This window comes from Arachis ipaensis, chromosome B6, assembly GCF_059453495.1.
Source record: "Arachis ipaensis isolate K30076 ecotype BB chromosome B6, ASM5945349v1, whole genome shotgun sequence".
NCBI lineage: Eukaryota > Viridiplantae > Streptophyta > Magnoliopsida > Fabales > Fabaceae > Arachis > Arachis ipaensis.
The window spans coordinates 121,719,600-121,743,522 of NC_142441.1; the positions used below are offsets into that span (position 1 = coordinate 121,719,600).

At 37.0% G+C, this 23,923-nt stretch overlaps 2 protein-coding genes across 2 annotated transcripts; both read right to left on the bottom strand.

Moving 5' to 3' along the window:
- Nucleotides 1-4,008: 4,008 nt before the first annotated feature.
- Nucleotides 4,009-8,450, bottom strand: LOC107604795 (uncharacterized). The gene is made up of 10 exons (XM_016306487.3): nucleotides 8,159-8,450; nucleotides 7,139-7,361; nucleotides 6,807-6,964; nucleotides 6,555-6,700; nucleotides 6,377-6,439; nucleotides 6,178-6,270; nucleotides 5,594-5,758; nucleotides 5,250-5,341; nucleotides 4,895-5,043; nucleotides 4,009-4,549 (listed from the first exon to the last, which is right to left on the bottom strand). Exons 1-10 carry the CDS (start codon nucleotides 8,268-8,270, stop codon nucleotides 4,227-4,229), a joined length of 1,524 nt encoding a protein of 507 aa, XP_016161973.1. The 5' UTR covers nucleotides 8,271-8,450; the 3' UTR covers nucleotides 4,009-4,226.
- Nucleotides 8,451-10,918: 2,468 nt separating this feature from the next.
- Nucleotides 10,919-15,218, bottom strand: LOC148562533 (uncharacterized). The gene is made up of 6 exons (XM_088490909.1): nucleotides 14,534-15,218; nucleotides 13,281-14,491; nucleotides 11,966-12,560; nucleotides 11,428-11,891; nucleotides 11,259-11,324; nucleotides 10,919-11,176 (listed from the first exon to the last, which is right to left on the bottom strand). The coding sequence occupies exons 1-6, from the start codon at nucleotides 15,216-15,218 to the stop codon at nucleotides 10,919-10,921; spliced, it is 3,279 nt and encodes a 1,092-aa protein (XP_088347035.1).
- Nucleotides 15,219-23,923: the final 8,705 nt, after the last annotated feature.

The window sequence follows — 23,923 nt, forward strand, 5'->3', positions numbered from 1 at the left end:
TTAGACTCCGGGTCGTCTCACAAGGGATTGCAATGAAGTGGTCAATTATTGGCTATAAAGGGGCAAGGGATTTTGGTTTATAAGAGGAACAAGAAAAAGTAAATTAAGCAAGCAATTAAAGAAAGCAAGATAAAGAACTCTTGGCTAAGACTTAGGTAATTGATATCACTATCCTTGTCAACAATTCAATTATTGATAATTGTAAGGAACCGAGCTCATTAAGTCTACTCACTAAAGCCTTAAGTATGTAATGTCTACTCCTAGGCTTGGAGTACGTCAAATGGCTTGATCAACATCAATCCATAAGTTTCAACCTAGCTACTAATCAACTTAGTAGTAGGGTAGAGTCAATGGTTATCAAATTGATCCTCAAGGGTTCTGGAATTACTGATTCAATGAAGCTTAAGGACTCAAGATCACTCAATCCCCTTAGCCTAGGCCAAGGGTCAAGAGAACTACTCAAAAATTATAGGAAGCATTATATCAAACACCTAATGTGCAATAAAAGTAAACATCACAAAATGCTAAAATTAAGGAAACCCATAACTATCATAAGCGAGAAATCAATAATAGCAAGCAAGATCAACATAAAAGAAACATAGAAACATGAAATTGCATTAAAAGAAGATTAGATCCAACAATGTTCATCAACATAAAAGAGAGAAAAATGAGAAATTAACATTACAACTAAGAAAATCAAGATGTAGAAATGAGAAATTGTAAAAGAAACAAGATGAAATCAAGTAATTAATTCAAGATCCAAGGCAAATTAACCTAATCCTAACCTAATTCTAGAGAGAAGAGGGAGCTTCTCTCTCTAGAAAACTAACTAAAGGTTCATGTTGACTAACTAATTGCTCCCCCCTTGCTTGGGCTTCAATTCTGCATGAAATACACTCAGAAACAAGCAGGATTTGGGCCTGGGCAGCTCAAAAATCGCCCCCCAGCGTTTTGCCTTTAAATGGGTCACGTGCGAGTATCGGCGCGTACGCGCCATGTGCACGTGCGCGTCGATTGGCTGTTTCTTCATCCACGCGTACGCATCATGTACGCGTGCACGTCTCTATGCGAAGTCACTTCTGCGTGCACGCGCCTTGTACGCTTGCGCGCCCATCGATGCATTCCCAATTCTTGTTTCCTCATGCATTCTCCACTTTGTATGCTTTTCCTCTCATTTCTTCCATCCAATACTTGCCTTATGAACCTGAAATCACTCAACAAACACATCAAGGCATCGAATAGAATTTTGTGAATTAAAATCACCAGTTTAAGGGCCTAAAAAGCATATTTTTACACTTAAGCATAATTAAAGGGAGAATTATAAAACCATGCTATTTCATTGAATAAATGTGGGAAAAGGTGATAAAATTCCCTAAAATAAGCACAAGATAAACCACGAAATCGGGGTTTATCACCTTGCTACTACCTAGGCGGGTGAGTTACACACTTGCACCACCGGACACCATTGTTCCTTACCTGACGGAGGCTGGGTTCGACGATACGGTGCAGCTCAAGGAATTTGTGTTTGACAACTCTCTTATCACTGCATTCGTGGAGCGCTGGTGTCCGGATACCGACACTTTCCACTTGTCATGGGGTGAGTGCACTATCACCCTACAGGACGTTGTATACCACCTCAGATTACGCACAAATAGAGAATCAGTGGGTGGGTGCCTGCGTGACATCCAGACTTGGTACCAGCGTCCAACATGGGAGTACGTGGAAGAGCTTTTGGGTGCTAGACCCCCTCATGCTTGGAGCAATCACAGTACCCTGTTGTATGACTCCTCCCAATCACCATATATCTGTGCAATTGTCTTTTGTTTTGTCATCCAAACATTTCTGTACGACGGTTTGAAGTGACAGCTCCGTGACCAATCACCATATATATGTGCAATACTGACTTTTTCCTTCTGAATCTGTGATTAACCCTAAATTCCACACCACCATCGGTGTTGTAATCATCCGCCCTATATTGGAAAACGAATTTACCTCATGCATCGCGTCCAAATCCAATATATGGTAGTGACTGGATACAGTTGATAACTCCGGGGGTTGGTTACGGAGCAGGCAAAAGGTATCGAATTGATCCACCAATGGGAGTCTCTGGCATGTACTCATTCTCGGCATCATTCTTAGAGAACCACTTTCATGGCTATCGACAATGTACTCTTCATTGGACTCCTCATTGTCAACGTCCATGTCTACCACTAGACTAGCACAGTGCAAGGATCGTGGTGCAAGAGGCGGGTCATCCTGTATAAAGTTCGAGCTGCCAGAACCACCAACATCACGAACCTCTGCAGAAAGCTCCATCACTTGTTCAACCATGATTCTCCCGTACACGTCAAACATTAGTTGCACATGCTCATCGCCATCGAGCCAAAACAGACGAAACCGAAATACACCATTTCCCATCGGTGCTAGCATCTTATACCCAACTCTTCCAACCTCTTTTCTCTCCCCATCACCAACGTGCATTAATATCAAACTCTTTAATTTAGACAACGAATTTGCTCTCCTAATTCGCAGCAGCGCAGGATTCTCACACTCAAATATAACTTTGTTGTCACTGTTTCTCATCTAACAATTAGGATACACCATCACAACAAAGAAACCACTATCACTGGACATTTTTACCAAGTTTTTCGAAGTAAAATGGAAGAGAAGAAGGATTGAGAGTTTTGTGGAAGAATACCAACGGTTTGAAGATCCTTTTATAGCTGATTGATTTTCGCCGTATTATATCTTGTTTACAGTATCAACATTTTAAGTTACCACTTATCTCGTTTAGATATCTCGTTTACAATGTAAACAAAATAAGTATAGTGGTATCTCGTTTATACTATAAACGAGATAGGTGAACTCCGCTCTTTTTCACGTAACACGTGTTACGTTGATGTGGGTTTGTATCTTATCTCGTTTACAATGTAAACGAGATACGACTATACTTATTTCATTTACACTGTAAACAAGATAAGTAAGATTACAGAAATCAGTAAAAACTCTATAAATTACCTATATTCGTAATTAAAATATTTATTTTATTTATTTAAAAAAAATCCTAAATAAAGTAAAAGTTCATGTTTTTTTTATCAAAAGCCAAAATATTTTCTATCAATAAAATAGAGTTCATCCTTAAAGTAAGTGTCTTTTACGAAATATGGGTTAATACTTAATACTCAATTTGATCCCTAAACTTGTACGCGAATTTTAATTTAATTTCTAAAGTTTCAATTGCCTCTCTTTAGTCCTTAAATTTTACAAATGTGACTCACATTAGTTCCCGGATAATTCCGACATAAAAACATTAAGGAAGCGCTGACATGGACAACCAATTGCCACACTAGAACTTGTAAAATAATAACATTTTGTTGTAAATTTTGGAAATCAAATTGAGTTAATTATAATTTTATAGGTCAATTTGAATTGGATCTCAAATTTCAGGGTCAAATTGAGTATTAAGCCAATTTATGACCACATAATTAAAGAACAAGTTGAATTACCATCACGCCACGTCGCCACCATGTTTTAAATTCAATTAAATATTAGTGGTGGCTAGATTAAGCTTTCTGCATTAGTAGAATTAACGTCATCTTGAGTAGCATTGAAATTTAATCAAAATGTAAAAGATGAAATTAAAAGGAAAGAAAAATACACCTTGGCCAAAATTAAATTCTATAAAAAGATGTTTCTGTATAGTTTTTTAAGCGAGTTAACTCACAAATCCGCTGTATCTAAAAGCAAATCAACGGAGGTCTTGAACATCAACTTCATCTCCAGGAATTTATTTCTCCATTTTGTATAGATTTGTACAAGATTAGGCTTTTTGTTCCGCGTGTGGGCGTAAGAGTTGACCAAAAGTTTATCATAAAAATATTTCATTGTCACTGCCAGAATTAAATTTTCATGGCGGGGAAAAAAATAGTATAATTGATCATGCACAAATATTGTCACCATTTCTATCAAGTCCAAAACTCGAGATTAAAAATAAAATAACACGCGAGAAGCAACAAAAGATTGGTAATCATGCAATAATGGATTCAGTAAAATTACCCAGGGTTACAATTTGGAAAATTAAGGCAACTATCAAAATTATATCTACATGCTCGTTACAATAAACATAGTACCCAACTAGTTACACTACTGTCACTGCTCACTAGCTCTAACAAAAAAGAAAAAAAAAAACTGCATGCTGATTAGTACATTCTTCTTCATACTCGTAGTCACCACCAATTGAAGATTCTATATCTAGTTCCACTTCCTACTTCTGTGGAATCTGACTCGCTTCCCATTTCTTCGTCTGAGCTTGCGGTCGGAAGGAGTTTGATTCTGTCTGCATGGTCAATTATCCAGTCGGTGAATTCTGGCGATGCTACCAACTCCGATATTGCTTGCCTAGTGGAATCTTGCGTGAACTCATCCCACTCATCCTCTGTGAACTTCTTTCTGTTGCGGGTCTTGTGAAAGGTGGAATAGTAATCCTGCCCAGCTCGCGACCCAGAAGAATGTGGAGTGATACTAGGCGTCGGTGATAATGATACCACACCTGAAACAGACAAGTGGATTCTATGACATAATGTTCCAGAAACTTCACAGGTTTTGACTTACAGGAAAACTTTATCAGAAAAAACAAGTATTTATTGTAAGCATTGGATCTTATGGCACAGTTAACCGGCAAGTTGAGCCATCTTGATCTCCTCTGCTCTTATTACCACTAAATGTTTACTTAATCAGTCAATTTAGTTTGATTTCTTTTAACTATTTCCCAGGAGATATTGCTTGATTCGGCAAAGACTTGCAAACAAAAGCAAAAGGAAAAGATTAGGTGGGGGGATTTGATTAAAGGATATGCAGTAAACTTACATCAGAAAAGTTTGAACATAAAACATACCTCTCACGGGAGAGTCGGACCATGGAGATCTCTTAGGGTTTCTCCAAGCTTTCCCTTTAGTGGGAGGCGTCTTGCTAAGGAATTCAGCACGACCATGTCTTTCTCTCACCCACTGCTTTGAATAGCTATCATTCCTTGACGTTTCATACCTGCATGAAATCATAATGTCAAGTTTACAAGTCGATAATAACTTGATGGCAATGTTTTGACATCCAAAGAAGTGGCCCACAACAAAAAAGGAAAAAAATCTTTGGACATTCAAGCAAGCAGAATAAAAAGCAAATATGTTAACAGTGTCCAGTAGAGGAGACTTTACACGAACAACAAAATAACTTACAGAAAAAGCCATACTTACCAGTCATAAACCCACATTATCAAGGAAGAAAGCTTGCAAACAGCACCACAAGAGACCAATGCTCCTATTGCTAGAGGAAAATCAATAGTGCTCTGACAAAAATGAAAAACATAAATTCAGAATAAACATGTGAAATGAACAACATTCTCAAATAATTGTATGCAAGAGTCCAAAATTGTCAGACAACAGTTCAATTTGTATCTAGTATTATGTAACTGATTTTCAGGAAACAACAATGATAATTTACACAAGGTGATCCCATGGTGACCTAGCACTACTTGTACGGGAATGTATTAGATAACAGCAATATTGTTCTTCCCATTATCTATTGAATAAATGCAAACCTGAAAAATGGAGGTGACTCCCATGATGTACATTGCCATTTTCACAAATTGTGCAACCCCAGCATCCACAGTGCCATCTTCTTTTGAAATAACAAATCTCCGAACAATCCAGTAGCCCAAAGCAGCTCCAGCCAAGATGATACCCAGTAGTACAAAAACAGCAACCTGTAGAAGCATTGGCAAAATATATTACATAAGAATTTAAGATGCGATAGACAAGCCAAGTCCCATAGGACAGACACACACATGGTCAAAAATTTCAGCAAGAGTTATCCAGCATGAAATACAGGGGAAAACTAGCGATGGGGGTGATAATAATTAGACAATAACCAACTAAAAATATATGGGTTTAAAGAAGCCTCCAAAAATATATGATTTCTCATCATATGTAAAAAGTAAAAATAAATAAATAAATAACATATATGGGTTTTAAGAAGCCTCCGAATATGATTAAGAATCTTGGTCCATATAGATGTTGGCCATTAAGTATGCATTCCATGACACGACATAAGTATCGCACAACATAAAAACATAGATAGGCGCCAAGCATGTCCAAAAAAGAATTAGATGGATGAAATACTTACTGGATTGTGCATATCTTCACTCAACCCAAAACTCTGAAGTATTGAATTTACAAATAGAGAGAACTGGTGCAAAAGGAATGATCCAGCTCCAAGCTGAAACAGCACATTGCAATCAATTAGAAGAATAATATAACAATTACATGAAACATGAAGAGACTAAGACTCAAGTTAACAAAGGCCAAAATTAAATCAAACTCACCACAGATCCATATATGGTAAGGTAGAAGATATTTTTTCTTCCAGTTGGCAATAATTTCATGCCCTAGATCACAATTAGGAGAGAAAAAGGTCAGACGACATGTTAAACAAACCAAGGAAAAAATAGAATAAACAAAACAAAATGCAATCCATATATATAATGAAAATACTTGGTTTACCTGGAAAAGAATGATTATAACGACAAGAAAGATCCCTATAGCCATTGAAGTGCTATAATAAAATGGAACCCAGCTACTAATAATTGGAGCCAACCACAGCAGCGCTAACCCCAGCACAAGAAAAATGAGGCGCCATTGCTGAAAATCTGCAAAATTTTTAATAACACACATATAAGCACCAGTCTTTTACAAAACTTGACAAGACACAATAATATAATCTTATTCTTTTCTTATGAGATGGAAGAACCATACCTTCTTCAAGAGCAACTGTAACAGAACCTGAAACTTGACCATTAATCCCCACATCAATGTACTTGGTGTCATAAGGTGACATAACAGAATTCCATATCCCCTTTTGGATCCTCTTCCACTCATCCTTTTGGCACTGGCACAATCCAAGAGAATTATTCCTGAACATAGTTTGCAAATTAGTAAAAACACTCTTCATATAGCGTTTTGCAAGAAGTTGAAACTAGATGCATGTTTGCGTGGGTGTGTGCACCTAAGAAGTGAGATGTTTGTAACACTAAATTAATAAGAAAAGTACTACTATGATTGATGAATAATCAAAGTTATGCACATACCTGTGAAAACAAACCTGAATTTTGCTATGTAACCTCTCCGGGATTGCAGCAGAGGGGGCCACAGAAACATGGAATGAACTGGCATAGCTACCAAGTTTCAACCTTGAGATACCAGAAACTTGAACACGTTCGCATCGAAAAGTGTCTTTAGCCCCATGAGCAGCCGAATGCCCCAAAAGTGGGGCAGGGGTGATATCCAGAATCGGCTTTTCAATATCAATACCTGCAGTTGTAAAGCATTCAGATTATTATCAAATACAACAATGATGGATTAAAAATAGAAAAACAGAACAGAACAATTATAAGACTAATGATACTATTTTAAAAAACATAAAATAAAGTGACCACTTCAGTATAACACAAAATTACCTCACAATATAAAAAAAGGGGAGTGATTCTAGTTATTGTCTCAGGAAACAAGAACACAGCTCCCTAAGATTTTGCTGGAAACCCATCAACAAAAGCACCTTTGGACTAAAACAACTATATATTGCGATATCTTGAGTACGTAGTATAGTAATGGCATTTTCTCTTTTTCCCAAAACCAAAAAAGAGGACTCTACCCTGTGAAACAATAGAAGTTCAGTTGCAATCAAATTTCCCCAACATAGCTACGATGATCAATGAGACTCAACACTTAACTAACCCAAACTCCACTATATCCAAACAAAGACACAGACCAAGACACGTCAATAACACCTAACCCAAAATTCATTTTCCCCTCGGGCAAGTAGAAAACCGCCCAAAAATAAGTTATGTTTCAAATTAAGAAAAACCCTAAACTCAGATACTCATTAAAAAAAAAAAAAAAGAAAGCTTCAATTAAATATGCTTAGAAGTTAGAACCCATTGCATTGGTGACCAGTGAAGTATGTGCTGGGGTTTCCAGCGAAAACCAAAGTAGGAACAACTGAAAAGCGAGTACACCAAGTAAACAGAAAATCGAAGAATGGGAACAGAGTAATAAATAAACAAATAAACAAACATATAGGAAGAAGAGGTAGAAGAAGAAGAAGGGACCTGAGAGTGTAGATGGATTATGGTGATCTGGGTCGGCAAGTGAGGAAAGGAAGAGCAACAGGAAGAGGAGGGTGGTTGTTACGGTGGCGGCCGCCGTGGAGAACCACCCCATTATGGCAAAAGCAAAGGAGAATTAGACCCGCGCCCTTTTTGTGCCTTGAAAATTGAAAAGCTTGAATTTTGATTAAAGACAAAGGAAGGACTGAAGGAGCGGTAGTAATAATAGTCTGGTTGCGCTGCTGTGGCTTATTTATATTTCTATTTTTTGGGGATTTGATTTGCACCGCGTCGCGTTTGTTTAAGGCAACGATTTTTATTTTTTATTTTTTCTTTTACGCGGGTAATGGATTTTGGAATGGGATGAAAAGTTAGGGTGTTCGGAACTTGGGATATTAATTTGGGATTTTGGGTCAAACTCAATCTTCTTTGGTTTTTTACTCTTGTTTTTCTTTTCGGCATTTTGCTAACTAACCACGTGTTAAGAATACTATAAAAAAATAAAGAGTAATTACTCAAATTAGTCCCCGAGGATTTTAAAAGCGGACATTTTAGTCCCCAAAAAAAATTAATACACACATTAATCCCCAATGTTTATTTCCATCACCCAAATCAGTCCCCAATCCAATTTCCGGCGTGACTCATCAACGGAAACTGCTGAGTTGGCACGTTCACTCGCACACGTGGCACTTAAGTGTCCATGTATGCTAAAAAGACAAAATAGTCCCTGCACAAGTAGCGAAAAGTGATGTCGTTTTAGTGTCTTCTCCCAAACATCTCATTGCAAATAAGTGTGAAATTCTTCATCTCTTGAAAACCCTAATTCTTCGAAAGTTTCTGATTTTTGTCCATAACTAGAAATATCAATCTCACTTATTTATGGAAGAAGATCCAATTTTTCCAAAATTGCAGGATACAGCTTTGATTTATGGCGACACGAAATAGGACTTATTCGAATCAGATTCAAGGGTAGATCTTGCAGCTTGGAGTTATGTCTGCTTATGGCCATCAAATGGAGAAAAACTATTCTGCAAGGAGTCTCTTTGGTGATTCTGGTATGTAACTTTATCCCTCTTCTTCATTACTAATATTTTGGCACAAGAGAACGGCACTGTAGCTCCACGCACTTCCAATTTTCAACACTTCTTTTTTAAATATGATTTTTTGTTAGATCGGCACTATTGTATCTAAGAACATGGACTCCTTTCCTTTATTAAAGTTAACAAAAGAATGAGTATGCATGATCTGTACCTAGCTAGGTATGGTGTATTTACCATATACATACAAGATCATAACTTGGATTAATATAACAATAGTGCACCGTATTCATACATCAAATTAGTAAAAAAAATATAAAAATATACAAAAAAAAGGTTATCAAATTACTAATCATATATATAACATATACAAAAATGCTTTATCTTTCTCCTTTAAATTATCCTTTTGGTTATTTTGGCACAATATTGATAATTATCTAAATTTTTTATTTCATGATAACAGAGTTGAGGAGCAGTTATGTCTTGGAATCAAGATTCTACATCACTTCTTTTGCAGTAACAATCTTGATTACCTCGCTCGCCACTATTGGCCTTCTAATGATTACTATGCTGGTTGTTCTGATATTTTGCTATTGAATCCTAATTCATCCAATCTATATCGTAGGTAACATACTAATCTTGCCTAAATTTATTCCTTTTTCAGTTTATCAAAGTTTATTTTGAAATAACTGATAGTTTATCATGTCTTGGAAAAAGAAAAGATTTTCTGTGTATCTATAAGTATTCTTTTTTGTTGTTCTAACTCCAAGTTGATTTTCAGCACCAGTTAACTTGACATGATCTTATTGGTGTAGGTTTCATGATAACAACATTGTTAATTGTATGTTAGAGTTGCAATTAAAAGGCAATCTTGTTCTAGGATGTTGCAATGGATGGTGGTGAGATTGTTGGTAATGTTTCACACATATTTGCTGCTGGCACTGCTAGTTTGGAGCATAAAGTCATGGAGTTGCAGAGTAGAACTGACATGTTAGAAATTCATCCAAATGTAGTTCCAGAAATTGAGTGCAACACGAGATTTTCAATGTATTTTTTGTTATATCGTATTTGCATTGTTGATTTTGGTCATAGGTTGCAACTGCTTCTTTGTAACTGATATATATAAGCAATGATTCAGTTCAAGGTTTGAATGATATTTGCATTCTGTTTTCTTTGTGAATTGAATCAAAGTTACAACAAAATATTTGCAACATATAAGTGTTTATAAGTTTTACAAAAGATTTTTTTGGATGTTCATTATAAGATAATTACACAATTATATTTGTATGTAATCTAGCAAATTATTAGCTTAGTACCAAAGCAATTAATAAAAAAACAATAGTGTATGAATGGATTTGTTCCCTGGATGTTAGTTAATAAATTCATATACACATTGGATCTAATATAACAAACTCTAAAGATACTAGCAAAGAAATTAATAAAAACAGCACCAATAGTTGCAATATCAAATACGTTGCTCTAGCAACTATAAAATATAGTAACTACTTAAAACAAAGACAAAATTCATGCAAATACCAGTCTAATTGTGATTCAAAAACAAAAGAGATTTTTGTCCAGAACAATCTCTCATCCAGAGGAGCATTATCAGTATTTTAAGTTTTCTCCATAAAAAAAAAAAGATTAAATTAAGACATCAAAATACCCTAATCATTTGTCCTTAGTTTGCAATTCTTCTTCTTGCTCCACATTTTCATCACTCTCTTCATCACTTCTTCTTCGGATGCTCGAAATCAGGATTTGGGATAAAATGGAACATCCTCGATGCAGTCCCCTTACTTGTACCTGCAACAGTTTCTGCTGAGATCCCGTGAATGGTTCTAGGTGGCGGAATAAGAGGTGGTGTGCTAGAATGGATTGGTGCAGGATGATGAGGCCTAATGATAGGTTGCTTGGCCCTTGCACTTGGTGGATTAGACGCTCCATAGTTACCTGCAACTTGACACAATGTAGTTGGGACACTGTGCTGCAATGATTAAACAAAGCCATGTTAGCATAACTATCAGCCTAGCAGCACAATGTGAATACTTAGTAGTAATTTTACTCACAACATTAGTCATGAAACCAGATGAGTTTGTTGCTGCCTGAGTCGGATGGGAATGCTCAACCACATTCTAAAACAGACAAAAATATATCCACAAAATGTCCTTGAGCTATTTTAAAAATGACAATACAGTCCCATAGTGATGCAACAATATGTTTGATTGTGGTTATTACCTGCACTTGGGGTGATGATTGGGATACATGGATCTCCTTTGCCGGTTGGGTTGAGGTTTCAAAATTTGCTCCAACCTTTGTTGTTCTTTTGGTAGGATTAGTTGGTCTTTTAGTTGTTGCTGTTGGAGGACCCTTGCAAGTCTTGAAATTGTGACCAGTCTCGCCGCACTTGCTGCACGTAACCCGAAATGTTTTTTTAACTTTGTTGCCTTCAATTCTGCTAGCTTCTTTCTCCGATGGATCTTTTCTTCTCCTCTTTACTGGTCTACCTACTGGCCTCTTTAGCTTTGGAGGAACTGGATTCAAGTAATTTGTTTTATCCCAATACTCCTCGGAGTTAACAGGCTGGATGCAGTGTTGATATGTCGCTAAAGCTGCTCCAATCTTCAAAAGTGGATGCACATATGTTTCAGGTCTATCACCCCTTCTAGCTATGGCAGCAAGTGCATGGGCGCACGGAAGGCCTACATAAAAGACATACTTTTAGGAACTAAAACACAACAATTTCATAAACAAAAATTAATTGACAATGTAGTACCTGTTAATTGCCAAGCATTACAGGTACATTTGTTCTGAGACAGATTGACAGAAAGCTTCTTTGATCCCTGTTGGACCTCAAATATTCTCCTCTCATCGTCACCAACCCAAACTGGCTGCCAATATCTAACATCCTTCATAATGTCGTCAAGCCTTTTTTGTTGAGTAGGAGCCACTTCGGAGCCAATGTGGGTCTCCAATACTTGTTTGTATTTCGTCATCCTCCTCATAATATAGCACCGAAGCTCCTCACACATAGTCAAAATGGGTTTGGACCGATAGTTAACTATTTTTGCATTCCAAACCTCGCACATATTGTTGGTGAGGTTGTCACACTTTGGCCCGTGACTAAAGTGAGCTTTGGTCCAGCAAGCTGGGTCAAACTTTGCAAGGTAGCTCCATGCATCCTCATTTATCCTTTTCAACTTCTTCATACTTGCCTGGAACTCGGCATCAGTGGTGCATTTAGCACATTCCCATACAATATTTTTAACTTTCTTGTCCTTGTATCGGTTTGTGAAGTTTTTCCAGATATGCCTGACACAGTTCCGATGATGTGCGTGAGGCATCACCTCTTTTAACGCAGGCAACAGACCCTATCTCATACCATCAAAAGAAGACACACACAATTAATAACAACTCATATAAATCATTAACAACTAATAACAACTCACACAAAGTATCTACCCCTTTCCTGACACAGTTTTGGAGATTTTTTATTATGTTTGTCTCATTTCCTTTTCTCATTCAAAGTATCTATCCCTTTCTTTTTTCTAGCAACGAGAAAAAAAATATATGTACTATAGTTAACTTTTTTGTCCTATATGTAGAAATATGCATAAGATAAAGTAAAGCATGAACAAATACACCTATGATAACAACACCAGGATGAAATATCATAAGACCCTGTCATGAGACACAATCTTTAAGTGCATTTAACCAATCTTAACAAAAACAAGAAAAAGGTTTTGACACCATTAACAGAAAAAGAAAGATCATATATGACAACACTTCAAGATATGCTGCAAAGTAGAGGTAGGTTATCCACAAAACTAAAGAGCTAGAAAACGAATCAAGAAGGACAAAAATCAATATATTAAAACTAACTATCAAATAACTAAGAAATTAGTAATTTAAGAGTGTTAAAACTAATCATCAACTAACCAAGAAATAAGCAGTTTAACCGATATGTCAAATACTTATCAGAATATTAAAACTAACTACAAATTAACTAACAGCTCATATAATTTGAGTATTAATACTAGCATAATAAAACACATTTGGCTTTGGTAATATTAAGCTAAATATAATTTTACCTTTTGTTGGTCTGAAATAAAATTCCATCCATGGATATATTGATCCCCAAGATCTTCTTGCAACAACGTGAGGAACCATTTCCAGCTTTCTTTAGTTTCACTATCAACAACAGCAAATGCAATCACATAGAAATGATTGTTCGCATCCTGACTTACAGCCGATAGAAGTTGTCCCCCAAAGTAGCCCTTCAAGAAGCAACCATCAAGTCCGATTAGTTTTCTACACCCAGCTTTGAACCCCCTTTTACAAGCATCTAGAGAAATGTATAGCTTATTGAACAATGGAGGGGACTGAGGCATCGGTGTCACATCTAATATGGTGGAGCTTCCTGGGGTACTCCTAAGGATCTCACTCAAATAATCCCTCAACTTACTATACTGTGCTCTCTCATTCCCGATCACACGCTCTCTTGCTTCTTTGAGGGCCCTATAAACCATCTTCCCATTAATGATAACATTGTAGTCAATTTTGATGTGCTCATAAGCCTCACTTAGAGTAATATGAGGTTGAGTTCGGAGCCTCTTCTCCAACTTATTGGCTACCCACTTCTGATCAGCCATATTGCTGCCAAATTCTCTGGCACAGGTGTGTTGAGGTATATAAGTCTTGATTTGGTAACTCTTCAGCTGATTATCCCATGCACAATAAATTAGCCATGGACAAGGATTAAGTTTGATAGCACCACCACCCACAGCAACCACATCAGTAGTACCAGCATCCACTTCTGCGGTCTTAGCAGTAACAGTTTCAACAGAGTCAGTTCCAAAAGTCACATTTGCAGCCTCTTCATTCACAGCCTCTTCATTTGCAGCCTCTGTATTCTCATTAGTAGATGCCTCCTTGGCCCCCTTTGCCTTTCTTGGCTTTTTTATCCTCTCCACCCCATGCTCACAATCACATCTAACTCTCCTTTGATCGTTTTTTATATACCTAATCTTCCTTCCCTCATAAATAACATGATCCTTCAGAGCAGTTTTGAAAGATTCAATTGTAGCAAATTCCATTCCCAATTCAAAATACACCTCTCCAAATCCAGCAGCATCATTAAATTGTGGAAATTCATACCTCTCTCTTTCATCTTCAGAACTTTCCGGTGTCAATAATGACTCTGATTCATACTCAAAGATTGGATCTTCTTCCTCCACATTTTCTGCACTTTGTTCATCATCTTCACCAGAATTTACATCCTCTGATCTTGGAATAGCAGCTCCTTTTCCACCAAAATTTGTCCCAAATGAAGTTGACCCAGCACCCTTTTGTGTAGTATTTTTTGGGTTCTTGGAATTGGCCTTAGCACCAATAGGCCCACGAAATTTTAGGACTCCAGCACTAGTAGGCCCAGTAGATTTTGGCCCTGTAGCACTAATAGGCCTAGAAGATTTTGGGCTTTCAGCACCAATTACTCCATCAGACTTTGCATTGGCAGATTTTTTGGCACCCTCAGTTTGCCTAGAACTTGACATAGCAGTACATTTGTTATCAACTATTGAAGCCTTCTTTTTCAAATTAACCATCTTTGAGCTTTTATTTCCCACCCCATCATCACTGGACTCTTCTTCAACATCTGCATCAACGTCAAAGTCTATGTCGAGTCTCTCAGGAGGAGTAATCATTATCAGGTGATCAAAATACAAATAAAACTCCTTCAAGTCTTTGTTCTTTAGTTTATTCTCACGCATCTGATTAATTTCCAGGTCTCCTTTTATAGGATGCAGCCCACTCTCTAAGTCAGGTGCCGTAGGATCAAACCAGTACATAGTTTTGTAATCCAAATAACCCAAACCTTTGAATAGAGTTTGCAGGTCAAAGAAACATATCAGATCAATATCCATCTTAGGGAATTTGTCAACTCTTCCATCAATATATCGAAGAACTCTATTGTTATCCCTTACAAAATGTCCACCATGGTGGAAAACAGGAATTCCAAATTCCTCCATCTACCTGTATGAATAAATACTTATAATCAACAAATATACTCATATAAACCTAGCTCTACTGTGACAATTTTCCTAAAAAACAAACTAAAAAATGTTCATTCAACACATTTAGTAACTGTCAAGAAACATGCATACAAAATTAAAGAGACTCTGAAGACATAACATTGTGCTCTCTAATGCAAAATACACCAGAAAATAATATATTGACTCTAACAACTATAAACATATTCAAACATGGTCTCACCTTCTTCAATGTGCTTCTTCAATGGTGATCAAATCCACTTCAATGCCTCCTCCTTGCGAATTGGTGCTGACGCATCTAGGAGAGATGTCTGGGTAACAGAATGCTAACCTCTATGATGAAATTGACAATGTCCGTCACGATCGTGATGTTGGAGATGAGGTGGGAGATGAGACGGGTGGTGATGAGGTAGGGCTCTCTGTAAAAATTGAAAAATGTTTGGGGTTTGAAGTCTTTTTGCAGTGAAAAGGATTGAAAGGGAAGAGAAGAAACGTGACTTTTATTCTTCTCTTGCAATGCTGTGTTTCTACATACTCAAACGACCCCGTTTTACTTATTAGGATAGGGACCAATATGTATGTGACGGACAACTGTGCAGGTTACTGGCCACGTTGGATACTAAACATGCCAACTCAGCAGTCTCCATTGATGAGTCACGCCGGAAACTGGATTGGGGACTAATTTGGGTGACGGAGATAAACATTGGGGATTAATATGTGTATTAATTTTTTTTGGGGACTAAAATGTCCACTTTTAAATTCCTCGGGGACTAATTTGGGTAATTACTCAAAAATAAATGTTATAAAAAAAAAATCTTGGTTCCATATTTATTAATTAATTTCTTGCAAGTAAATGTATATTAGTACGAAATAGGAAAAATGAGTGGAGCAGCGATCGAAGGAACGAGGATTTGAGCATGAAACACGATGAAGAAGACAATAATAATATTGGAAGAGATAAAAGAAAAAGTGTGGGAGATTGTATATCAAGTGATAAGGAAGATACTTTTCAAAAAGTGGTTTAAAGAAACCATTGAAAATCTCTTTCAGAGATAAGATTGTAGGTACAACGAATGTTAAGGCTTTTGCCCTAACAAGAGCATTGTTTGGAGATGGTAATACAATATTGAAAGACAAGAAAAGCGATTCTCAGCCACTTAGTGTAAAATTCATGAAAGAGGCAAAAATTTGTCTAGCAGAACCATATAGAAAAGCTGTTGTGATCAAATTCTTGGACAAACATTATAGTTATACTACTCTCTCTCTCATAAACTTAAGATAATTTGGCGCATTAAGGGCGGTTTTGATCTGCTAGACGTGGGGTTTGATACTTTCTGGTGAAATTTGATGTTGCTGAGGATCGAGATAAAGTCATGATTAGGACTCCTTGGTTGATTGAGGGACACTATGTGACAGTTAAACCATAGGATGATGAGTTCAGACCGTGTGGACAATCTTTTAGATCAACACTGGTGTGAATTAGGGTTTCAAGACTTTTAACTTGGTGCTACTAAAAGCAGTCAATGCTTCGTATTGCATATGTAATAGGAAACCCGATCAAAGTGGATTTAGGTACTAAATTGGCAAAGAGAGGTAGATACCCCTACACTTGTGTTGAAATTAACCTAGGGTTACCAGGGATTAAAAAGATTGTTGCGGAAAGCGTTACTCATGATGTGGAATATGAAAGTCTTAATCTTATTTGTGATTCTTATGCAAGATATAGTCATGATAAATTAATGTGCAAGGAGTTATGATGGATGATGGTGATATAGGTGACAATAAGACCATCTAGGCATACAGCCACCAGAGAGCTCAAGTCCTAAAATTCAAAAACAAGTTGAAACAAAAACTTGTGATTTAGGCAAAATTTCAGGAGCAAATCATGGAATTGATCTTGGTACAAAATCAATGACTGACTGTTTGCATGGAATTCACGTAGACTTGCCATGCGAAGGAGACGAGGAAGGCTGACAACAGATAATCCATCAGGATAAGTTCAAATTGAGACAGAAGCCCAATTTCAAGGCCCAAGTCAAAATTCGAAGCAAACATTCTAAAGTATTGGGTCAAAAGTCTAAGTATCCTTAATTACGTGACGAGGTGCTTGATGATACAGTAGAGGTGTCTATGTCGCTGAACTTTCGAAAAAGTTCCGTTTTGCTGAAAACTAGGTCATTACAACTCGTGCCTCTTTTAATGAAGTTTTGAATAAGATTAGGGAAAGACTGGCCAGCTGGATACTTAACAGGGCTGGAAGACTTTGCTTGATTAACTCAACAATAGCTGCTATTCCTACTTACCACATGCAAGATTCTCTCTTCCCAAAAGGAATAATAGACAAATTAGAAGCTATGATGAGGAATTTTCTTTGGAAAGAGTAGTCAGATGGTAGAGGGTTGAATTTGATTAGTTGGAAGGTTATGGTCACCTTGAAGAAGTATAGAAATTTGGGGATTAGAGATCCTTATTCTACTAATATTACTTTACTTGGGAAATTAGTGTGGGAATTTTTTTCATCAACCGGATAAGTTATGGGTACAATTGATGGTTGCCAAATACCAATATTTTCATTATGATAGTTTTGATTTCTCAACAGATAAGGGCTTTCATGTTTGGAAGAGCTTGTGAAAAGCTTCAGGTGTTTTAAGGGAGGGTTTTGCTTGGTGTATAGGTGATCTTGATTAGAATTTTTGGTTCGCTAAGTGGAGGAAAGAAGAGTCACTATCTAATACGATGGGCTATATTCACATTTCTAATTCTACCTCTATATTTCGGACCTTTAGTCACATGGTAGGTGACATCTTGGGAACATATATTCTCCCTTTAAATCAGAATTTGAAAGTCAACATTCTTTCTTACAATTCGAATGCTCAAGTGGGTTTAGAATCAGGTTGGTATTGGACTGGATCAACTTCGAAGATTTGTAATACGAGTAATGGCTATTTGTGGTTGAGCAAGAAGAAGTTTGGTTGGGGCCTCAAAGGAGAGGAAAAATTGGCTTTGGATTTGGTGTCAACTTATTTTGGAAATCACAATTTCCTGGTTTGGCTCTGTCTTAGAGATGCTATGCCCATTGCAGTTTTTAGATTCAAGAAAAGTATGCCAAATTTAGATAGTGCCTGAGATACCTTGCCTCCCAAGAATTAGTATCGCCTTGCATTTAGGATTGTCCAAAAGCTCAATTAGTTTGGCAGAATTTAAAGATTACTTAACATCCCCTGGATTTGATTGATTGGTTTTTTAAGCATAGTAAAAAACACCCCTTTAGATTCTTTTCGGGGATTTGGTGAATTTGGCGAGTAAGGAATAATGATATTTTTAAAGTAGACGAACCTTGATCCTATGAGAAAGTGACAGGTATGGCTTATGCATATTCACTATAAAAAATGTCAAAATCGTCGAAATTACTGGTGAATTGTCAAAAAAATCCAACAATATAGACGTCATACGTAATGACTTATCAACAAATTTTTGGTTACTAACATTAATTACTGTCGAAATTTTCTGATGTTAAGTGTTTGCAGAACAACCAACTTGAGGCGATGTTACTATCAGATATTTTCTTTAATGTTGGCGCCCTTTTTAATGTTTTCCCGCCTTAACTACCATTGGAAATTTCAATAGGAAATTCTCACAATAATATTATTTAATAAAAATATTTTAAAACAATAAAATAAGCCGTCGGATTATCCGATAGTAATATTTTTTAATAAAAAATTATATTTAATTTTTTTAACTATGATTATCATAATTATAACTTGATTAAAACTCGTTAAAAATTAATAAAAAATGCAATATAATAAAGTAATCTCATCACTGAAATAACGTATAATGATGTGTAATTATACAAAATAAAATACTAGATCTTACAGGTCCTCATAATCATCGTGGTCCTCCTCCTCCTCCTGATAGTCCCATTGCTGGGTCCTAAAGTCGAATGCATAGTGGATGTAGAAGGCGACTGAGTAGTCATCGGAGGATGAGTCACCCACCCTCTACCCCGACCATGAGGGCAACTCCCGGCACTACCTTTGCTGGTCATGTCTACTTTAAACAAATAATTAAAATAGTTAAAAATATCATAATCCAAATTCAATATATAATATAGAGAATGAGTACCACGCATATAAATCTAGCATATAATATGCAATATAATATTTGAACTAAATCGACCATATAACTAAGGGTGGCAAGTGGGAAAGCCGGCCCCGCCAGAAGCCGGCCCCGCCCCGCCTAGTGAGGCAGTCCTAGCATCCCACCCCACCCCACCTAACTGCGGGCTGACGGGCTAGCGGGCTAAGCCCGCCAAAACTCCTCTTTTTTACTATTAACTACTAAATAATAAATATAATTTCACAACCATGTTAATAAATTTATAATTTCTAAAGGCATAAAAAAATTATATTTTTTATATTCACAAATATTAAAGTCTTTGTAATTATAAATATCTAATAAATATAATTATAAACTAAGTTTTCATCCAAAACATAATTATAAATATTGTCTCCAAAGCAAAATAAATATAATCCAAAACATAATTATAAATATTGTCTCCAAAGCAATATAAACATAATCCAAAACACTCAATTTTCATCTTCATACTCTTGTAAGTTAGGTTGGGAGAAATTGGGTTTTGGCTAAAAAATTGCAAAAATACCCCTTGTCAAAGAAACTAAGCCCGGCAGGGAAGCCCGTCCCACCCTGCCAAGTCCCACCAAAGCCCACGGTTTAAGCCGTACGGGTTAGGTAGGCTTTTGTTCTTTGGCGGTCCCAATTTTCTATCCCAATCCACCTTTTTTGGCGGGTTACGGGGGTCGGCCCGGCGGGTTTAGGCCTGTTTGCCACCCCCTACATATAACATAACAGAATTGAACATAAGTTTACCCTCATTCGGATTCCTTTTTTTCTTCTTCTTCATCCCTAACAACCCCTTGTTCATCATCCTCTTCGAATTTTACTTCTTGATCATCGAATTCTTCTTCTTCTTCTTCATCCCCCATCGTGCCCTTTTTCTTCTTCTGGTGGATGAATGTCATTATCAACCCTAAGATTAATGATTTCATCAACCAGAAAAGGTGACTTTAGGGTGATAGGATCGTCGATGTCAACCACTAACTTAGAAGGAATCAGGTCATCAACTTGGTAAGGTTGTTGGTCTTCCATCCCATCGAACTCGGTACGACCTCTTGGTTTAGTCTTAACTATTACCACCCAACTAGACTTACACTTTTCGAGGTCGTAATACCACACCACCTCAGCCTTATGGCTTAAGCGTAAAGCTCTATGTGGTAGGGTGTTACATGAAACTCGCTACTTGGTAGTGGAAAAACTTGTTGTGCGGTAGTATGGACTTCCAAACTACTCAGGCAGTATATGTTGTACTACACTACTTTATTAATTTCTCAATTTGACCCGTTAAAGTACATACTTGAGAGTCCCCATGTCTCTTTAAGATTGTCAAAGTGGCAAGTACTACTGTCAGAATTTGACATTAAGTATGTGACCAGAGAATCCATAAAGAGGCGCATAATTGCTTATCATTTAGCTGAAAATGCCATTGGAGAACTAAAATCTTCCACTCCTAAATTGCTTGATGATGTAATGATAGTGGCGCATGTTGACGAAGCAAAAGATGAAATGTGAAAGATGTACTTCGATGGGGCTGCTAATATGCATGGTAGTGGAATCGGTACTATGATAGTTTCACCTGCTGGAAAGTAATATACAATTACTATAAAATTATATTTTGAATGCACTAACATAGCTGAGTATAAGGTATGCGTGAATAGATTGCATCTTGCAATTGACTTGGGAGTCAAACAGTTAGAAGTCTTTGGTAATTCTACACTTATTATTTATCAAGTAAAATGAGAATGGAAGACAAAAAATCCAAAATTAGTTCCATAACAAAACTACTTGATAGAAATGATTGGAAAATTTGATGAAATATCTTTTTAACACTTATCTCAAGATAAGAATTAATTTGCAGATGCTCTAGCGACATTGCCTGTGATGACTAAACTAAAAGTCCATGCAAATGTGTTGTTAATCCAAATGAAAATGCAAGAACCTTCACACTGCAATTACACTGAACAGAAAATAGATGGTAACTCATGGATCAAGATATCAAGCAATACGTGAATGAAAGAAAATACCCACAAGGGGCAAATGAGTCAAGTAAAAAGACCATTCGGCGACTGACGATGACCTTTTTTTTGACTGGGGAATTCTTTACAAAAGAAGTTTTGATGGTACACTTCCTAAATGCACGGATGATCGCGAAGCCATTACCATCATGACTGAGGTCCATGATGTAACACCTTTTCTACCAGAATATCACGCTTCTGGCTGTGCTACTCTGATAGCGAGGACATTGCGACCTAATGACAAGTCATCTTATGCTAGTTTTACTAGCAATTTTCATTTGTTCTCATTAGGTTTCATGTACTTTCTTGCACAATAAGTAAGTGATTGGAGTGAAATTTCATGTTTATCTTGATTCAATCAAACATCATTAATTTTATACAAAATCATGAGATTTATGCAAGAATTAGGTGATTATTATAAATGATGCAAAACCTTATGATTTTTGTGAGACTTTGATTGCATGTTTGGTTGATTTCAGGTGAGAAAATGAAGAGAAAGAGATGCAGTGCAGAGTAACGCTACGCTCAAATGAAGAACGCTACGTTCTCTACCTAAGCGCACGCGTACAAGTTATGCGTGGGGGAAGAATTTTTGAAGACCCACGCGTACGCGTGCATGATGCGTACGTGTGGGTGTAATTGGCGCTCATTTGCAAAGAGAGCGCTACATTACCTCAGTGAGCACCTGCGACAAAATTTAAATTTGGATATGAAGTTTTGCAACCGACGCGCACGCGTATATGACGTGAACGCATCGATAGAGCAGCTGGGATGAGGCACGCAAACGCGTGGGTGGCGCGAAAGCTTGGAATGGACATTTTGCCACCCACGCGCATGCGTGGGTAGCGTTCATGGCGCGAACATAGCGCTCATTTAATGAACGCAATCAGGGATGCACACGCGTGAATGTTGCGGGCAAGCATGATGGAGGCTGAAGATGGTAATGACGTGTACGCGTCGATGTGCAAAAATGCAAAGGGACGCATGGGCGTAAAGCACGCGTACGCGTGATGAGCATTCAGCGAGCAGGGACGCGCATGCGCAGTAGACGCGTATGCATTGGTGAATGAACGCTGCGCTCTCTTTCAGAATGCTACGTTCCCCTGGAAGCTGCAACCAAGTACCCATCTCTGATCCACTTCATCAAAGGCCAAAAAGCCCACTCCAAGTACTTGATGACAAAATTAAAAAGTGTATAAATAGGAGAAAATTTGATTTCAATAGGATCTCTTTTTTTGAGCTTCTCTTTTACCTTCTTTTTAATTTTTTCTTTGAGGTTTTTTTAGGAATTCTGAGATCTGATTTTATTGGCTTTCTATTTTCTTTCTGTTCTTCATTTTCTACACTTTTCTTTTCTGTTTTGGTACTAAAGCAATGATGAACTAAACCCCAATTTTATTAGGTGGAGGAGCTCTATTGTAATTCCAATGAATCAATGAAATTCTTCTTCTTCTCAATTCAATTGTGTAGCTATTGGGTATCTTCTGTTTTGATTTTGAGTTATTCACTCCGGAAGGGGGTTTAATTCAGTGAATGCTTGTGTGAGCCTCGGAAGGGGAATCACTTGCATTAGAATTGGAGCGCTATCCTTCACTACTCTCTTGATCAACACTATTCGAGAGGAATTGAGTTCTTGAGAGTTAGTGTGGCTTATGGATGATAGATATGCACTTAACCTCTTCTCATGACAATTAGATCAAGGAATTGGCAAGATTGATTGTGATTAGAGAGATTGGATTGCTAAGGAATTGGGATCCAATCAATTTTAATCTGCCATAGATCTACCAAATGATTGAGAAAGGAGTTGAGTCCAATTTGATTCAGGAAGGATTACGGTACCTCCAAACCCTGATGAATCACTTTCTCTAAATTTTTCCAACTTAGATCTCTCTGATTTTTACTGCAATTTACATTCTGTTTGATTTTCCAGCACCCAATTCCCTTCCTAATTCATGCAATTTAAGTTCCCTTGCATTTTAGATTCTACAATTTAAATTCCTTGCACTTTAAGATTCAGCTATTTACCTTTCTTGCAATTTAAGTTTAAGCTCTTTTACTTTCTTGCACTTTAAGTCTCAGCCATTTAAAACTTTCTGCAATTTATCTTTTTTGTCAATTTACATTCTACCTTCTAGCTTTCTTGCAATTTACTTTCTGTTAATCAAATTTCACTCAAATCATCAACTGTTTGCTTAACTAAATTCCTCACCCAACTAAAATTGCTCAATCCATCAATCCCTGTGGGATCGACCTCACTTTTGTGAGTTTTACTACTTGATGCGACTCGGTACACTTGCCAGTGAGTTTGTGTGGAATCAAATTTTCCCTCATCAAGTTTTTGGCGCCATTTCCGGGGATTGATATAGATTGACAATGATTAAGTAGGTGATAATCTAGATTAAGCAATTTTTCTCTGGTTTTTTTTCTAATCATATTAACTGTTTGTGATTTTGTTTCTGCTAACTTTAACTGTACTCTAGCAACAGAGTGTTCTGTTTTTGTTTTCCTTTGGTTTGTTTGTGTTGTATGCCATGA

Bases quoted from the DNA above. Each gene is read 5' to 3' on its own strand.
- LOC107604795 (XM_016306487.3), bottom strand. From the start codon at position 8,270: ATGGGGTGGTTCTCCACGGCGGCCGCCACCGTAACAACCACCCTCCTC. The intron at 6,440-6,554 runs GTAAACCAAGTA...ATTGTGATCTAG, and splicing joins TTATAATCATTCTTTTCCAG to GGCATGAAATTATTGCCAAC. The intron at 5,044-5,249 runs GTAAGTATGGCT...GATTTCATGCAG, and splicing joins ATAATGTGGGTTTATGACTG to GTATGAAACGTCAAGGAATG.
- LOC148562533 (XM_088490909.1), bottom strand. From the start codon at position 15,218: ATGGAGGAATTTGGAATTCCTGTTTTCCACCATGGTGGACATTTTGTA. The intron at 11,325-11,427 runs GTAATAACCACA...TGTCTGTTTTAG, and splicing joins AATCATCACCCCAAGTGCAG to AATGTGGTTGAGCATTCCCA. The intron at 11,177-11,258 runs GTGAGTAAAATT...TAATCATTGCAG, and splicing joins CTGGTTTCATGACTAATGTT to CACAGTGTCCCAACTACATT.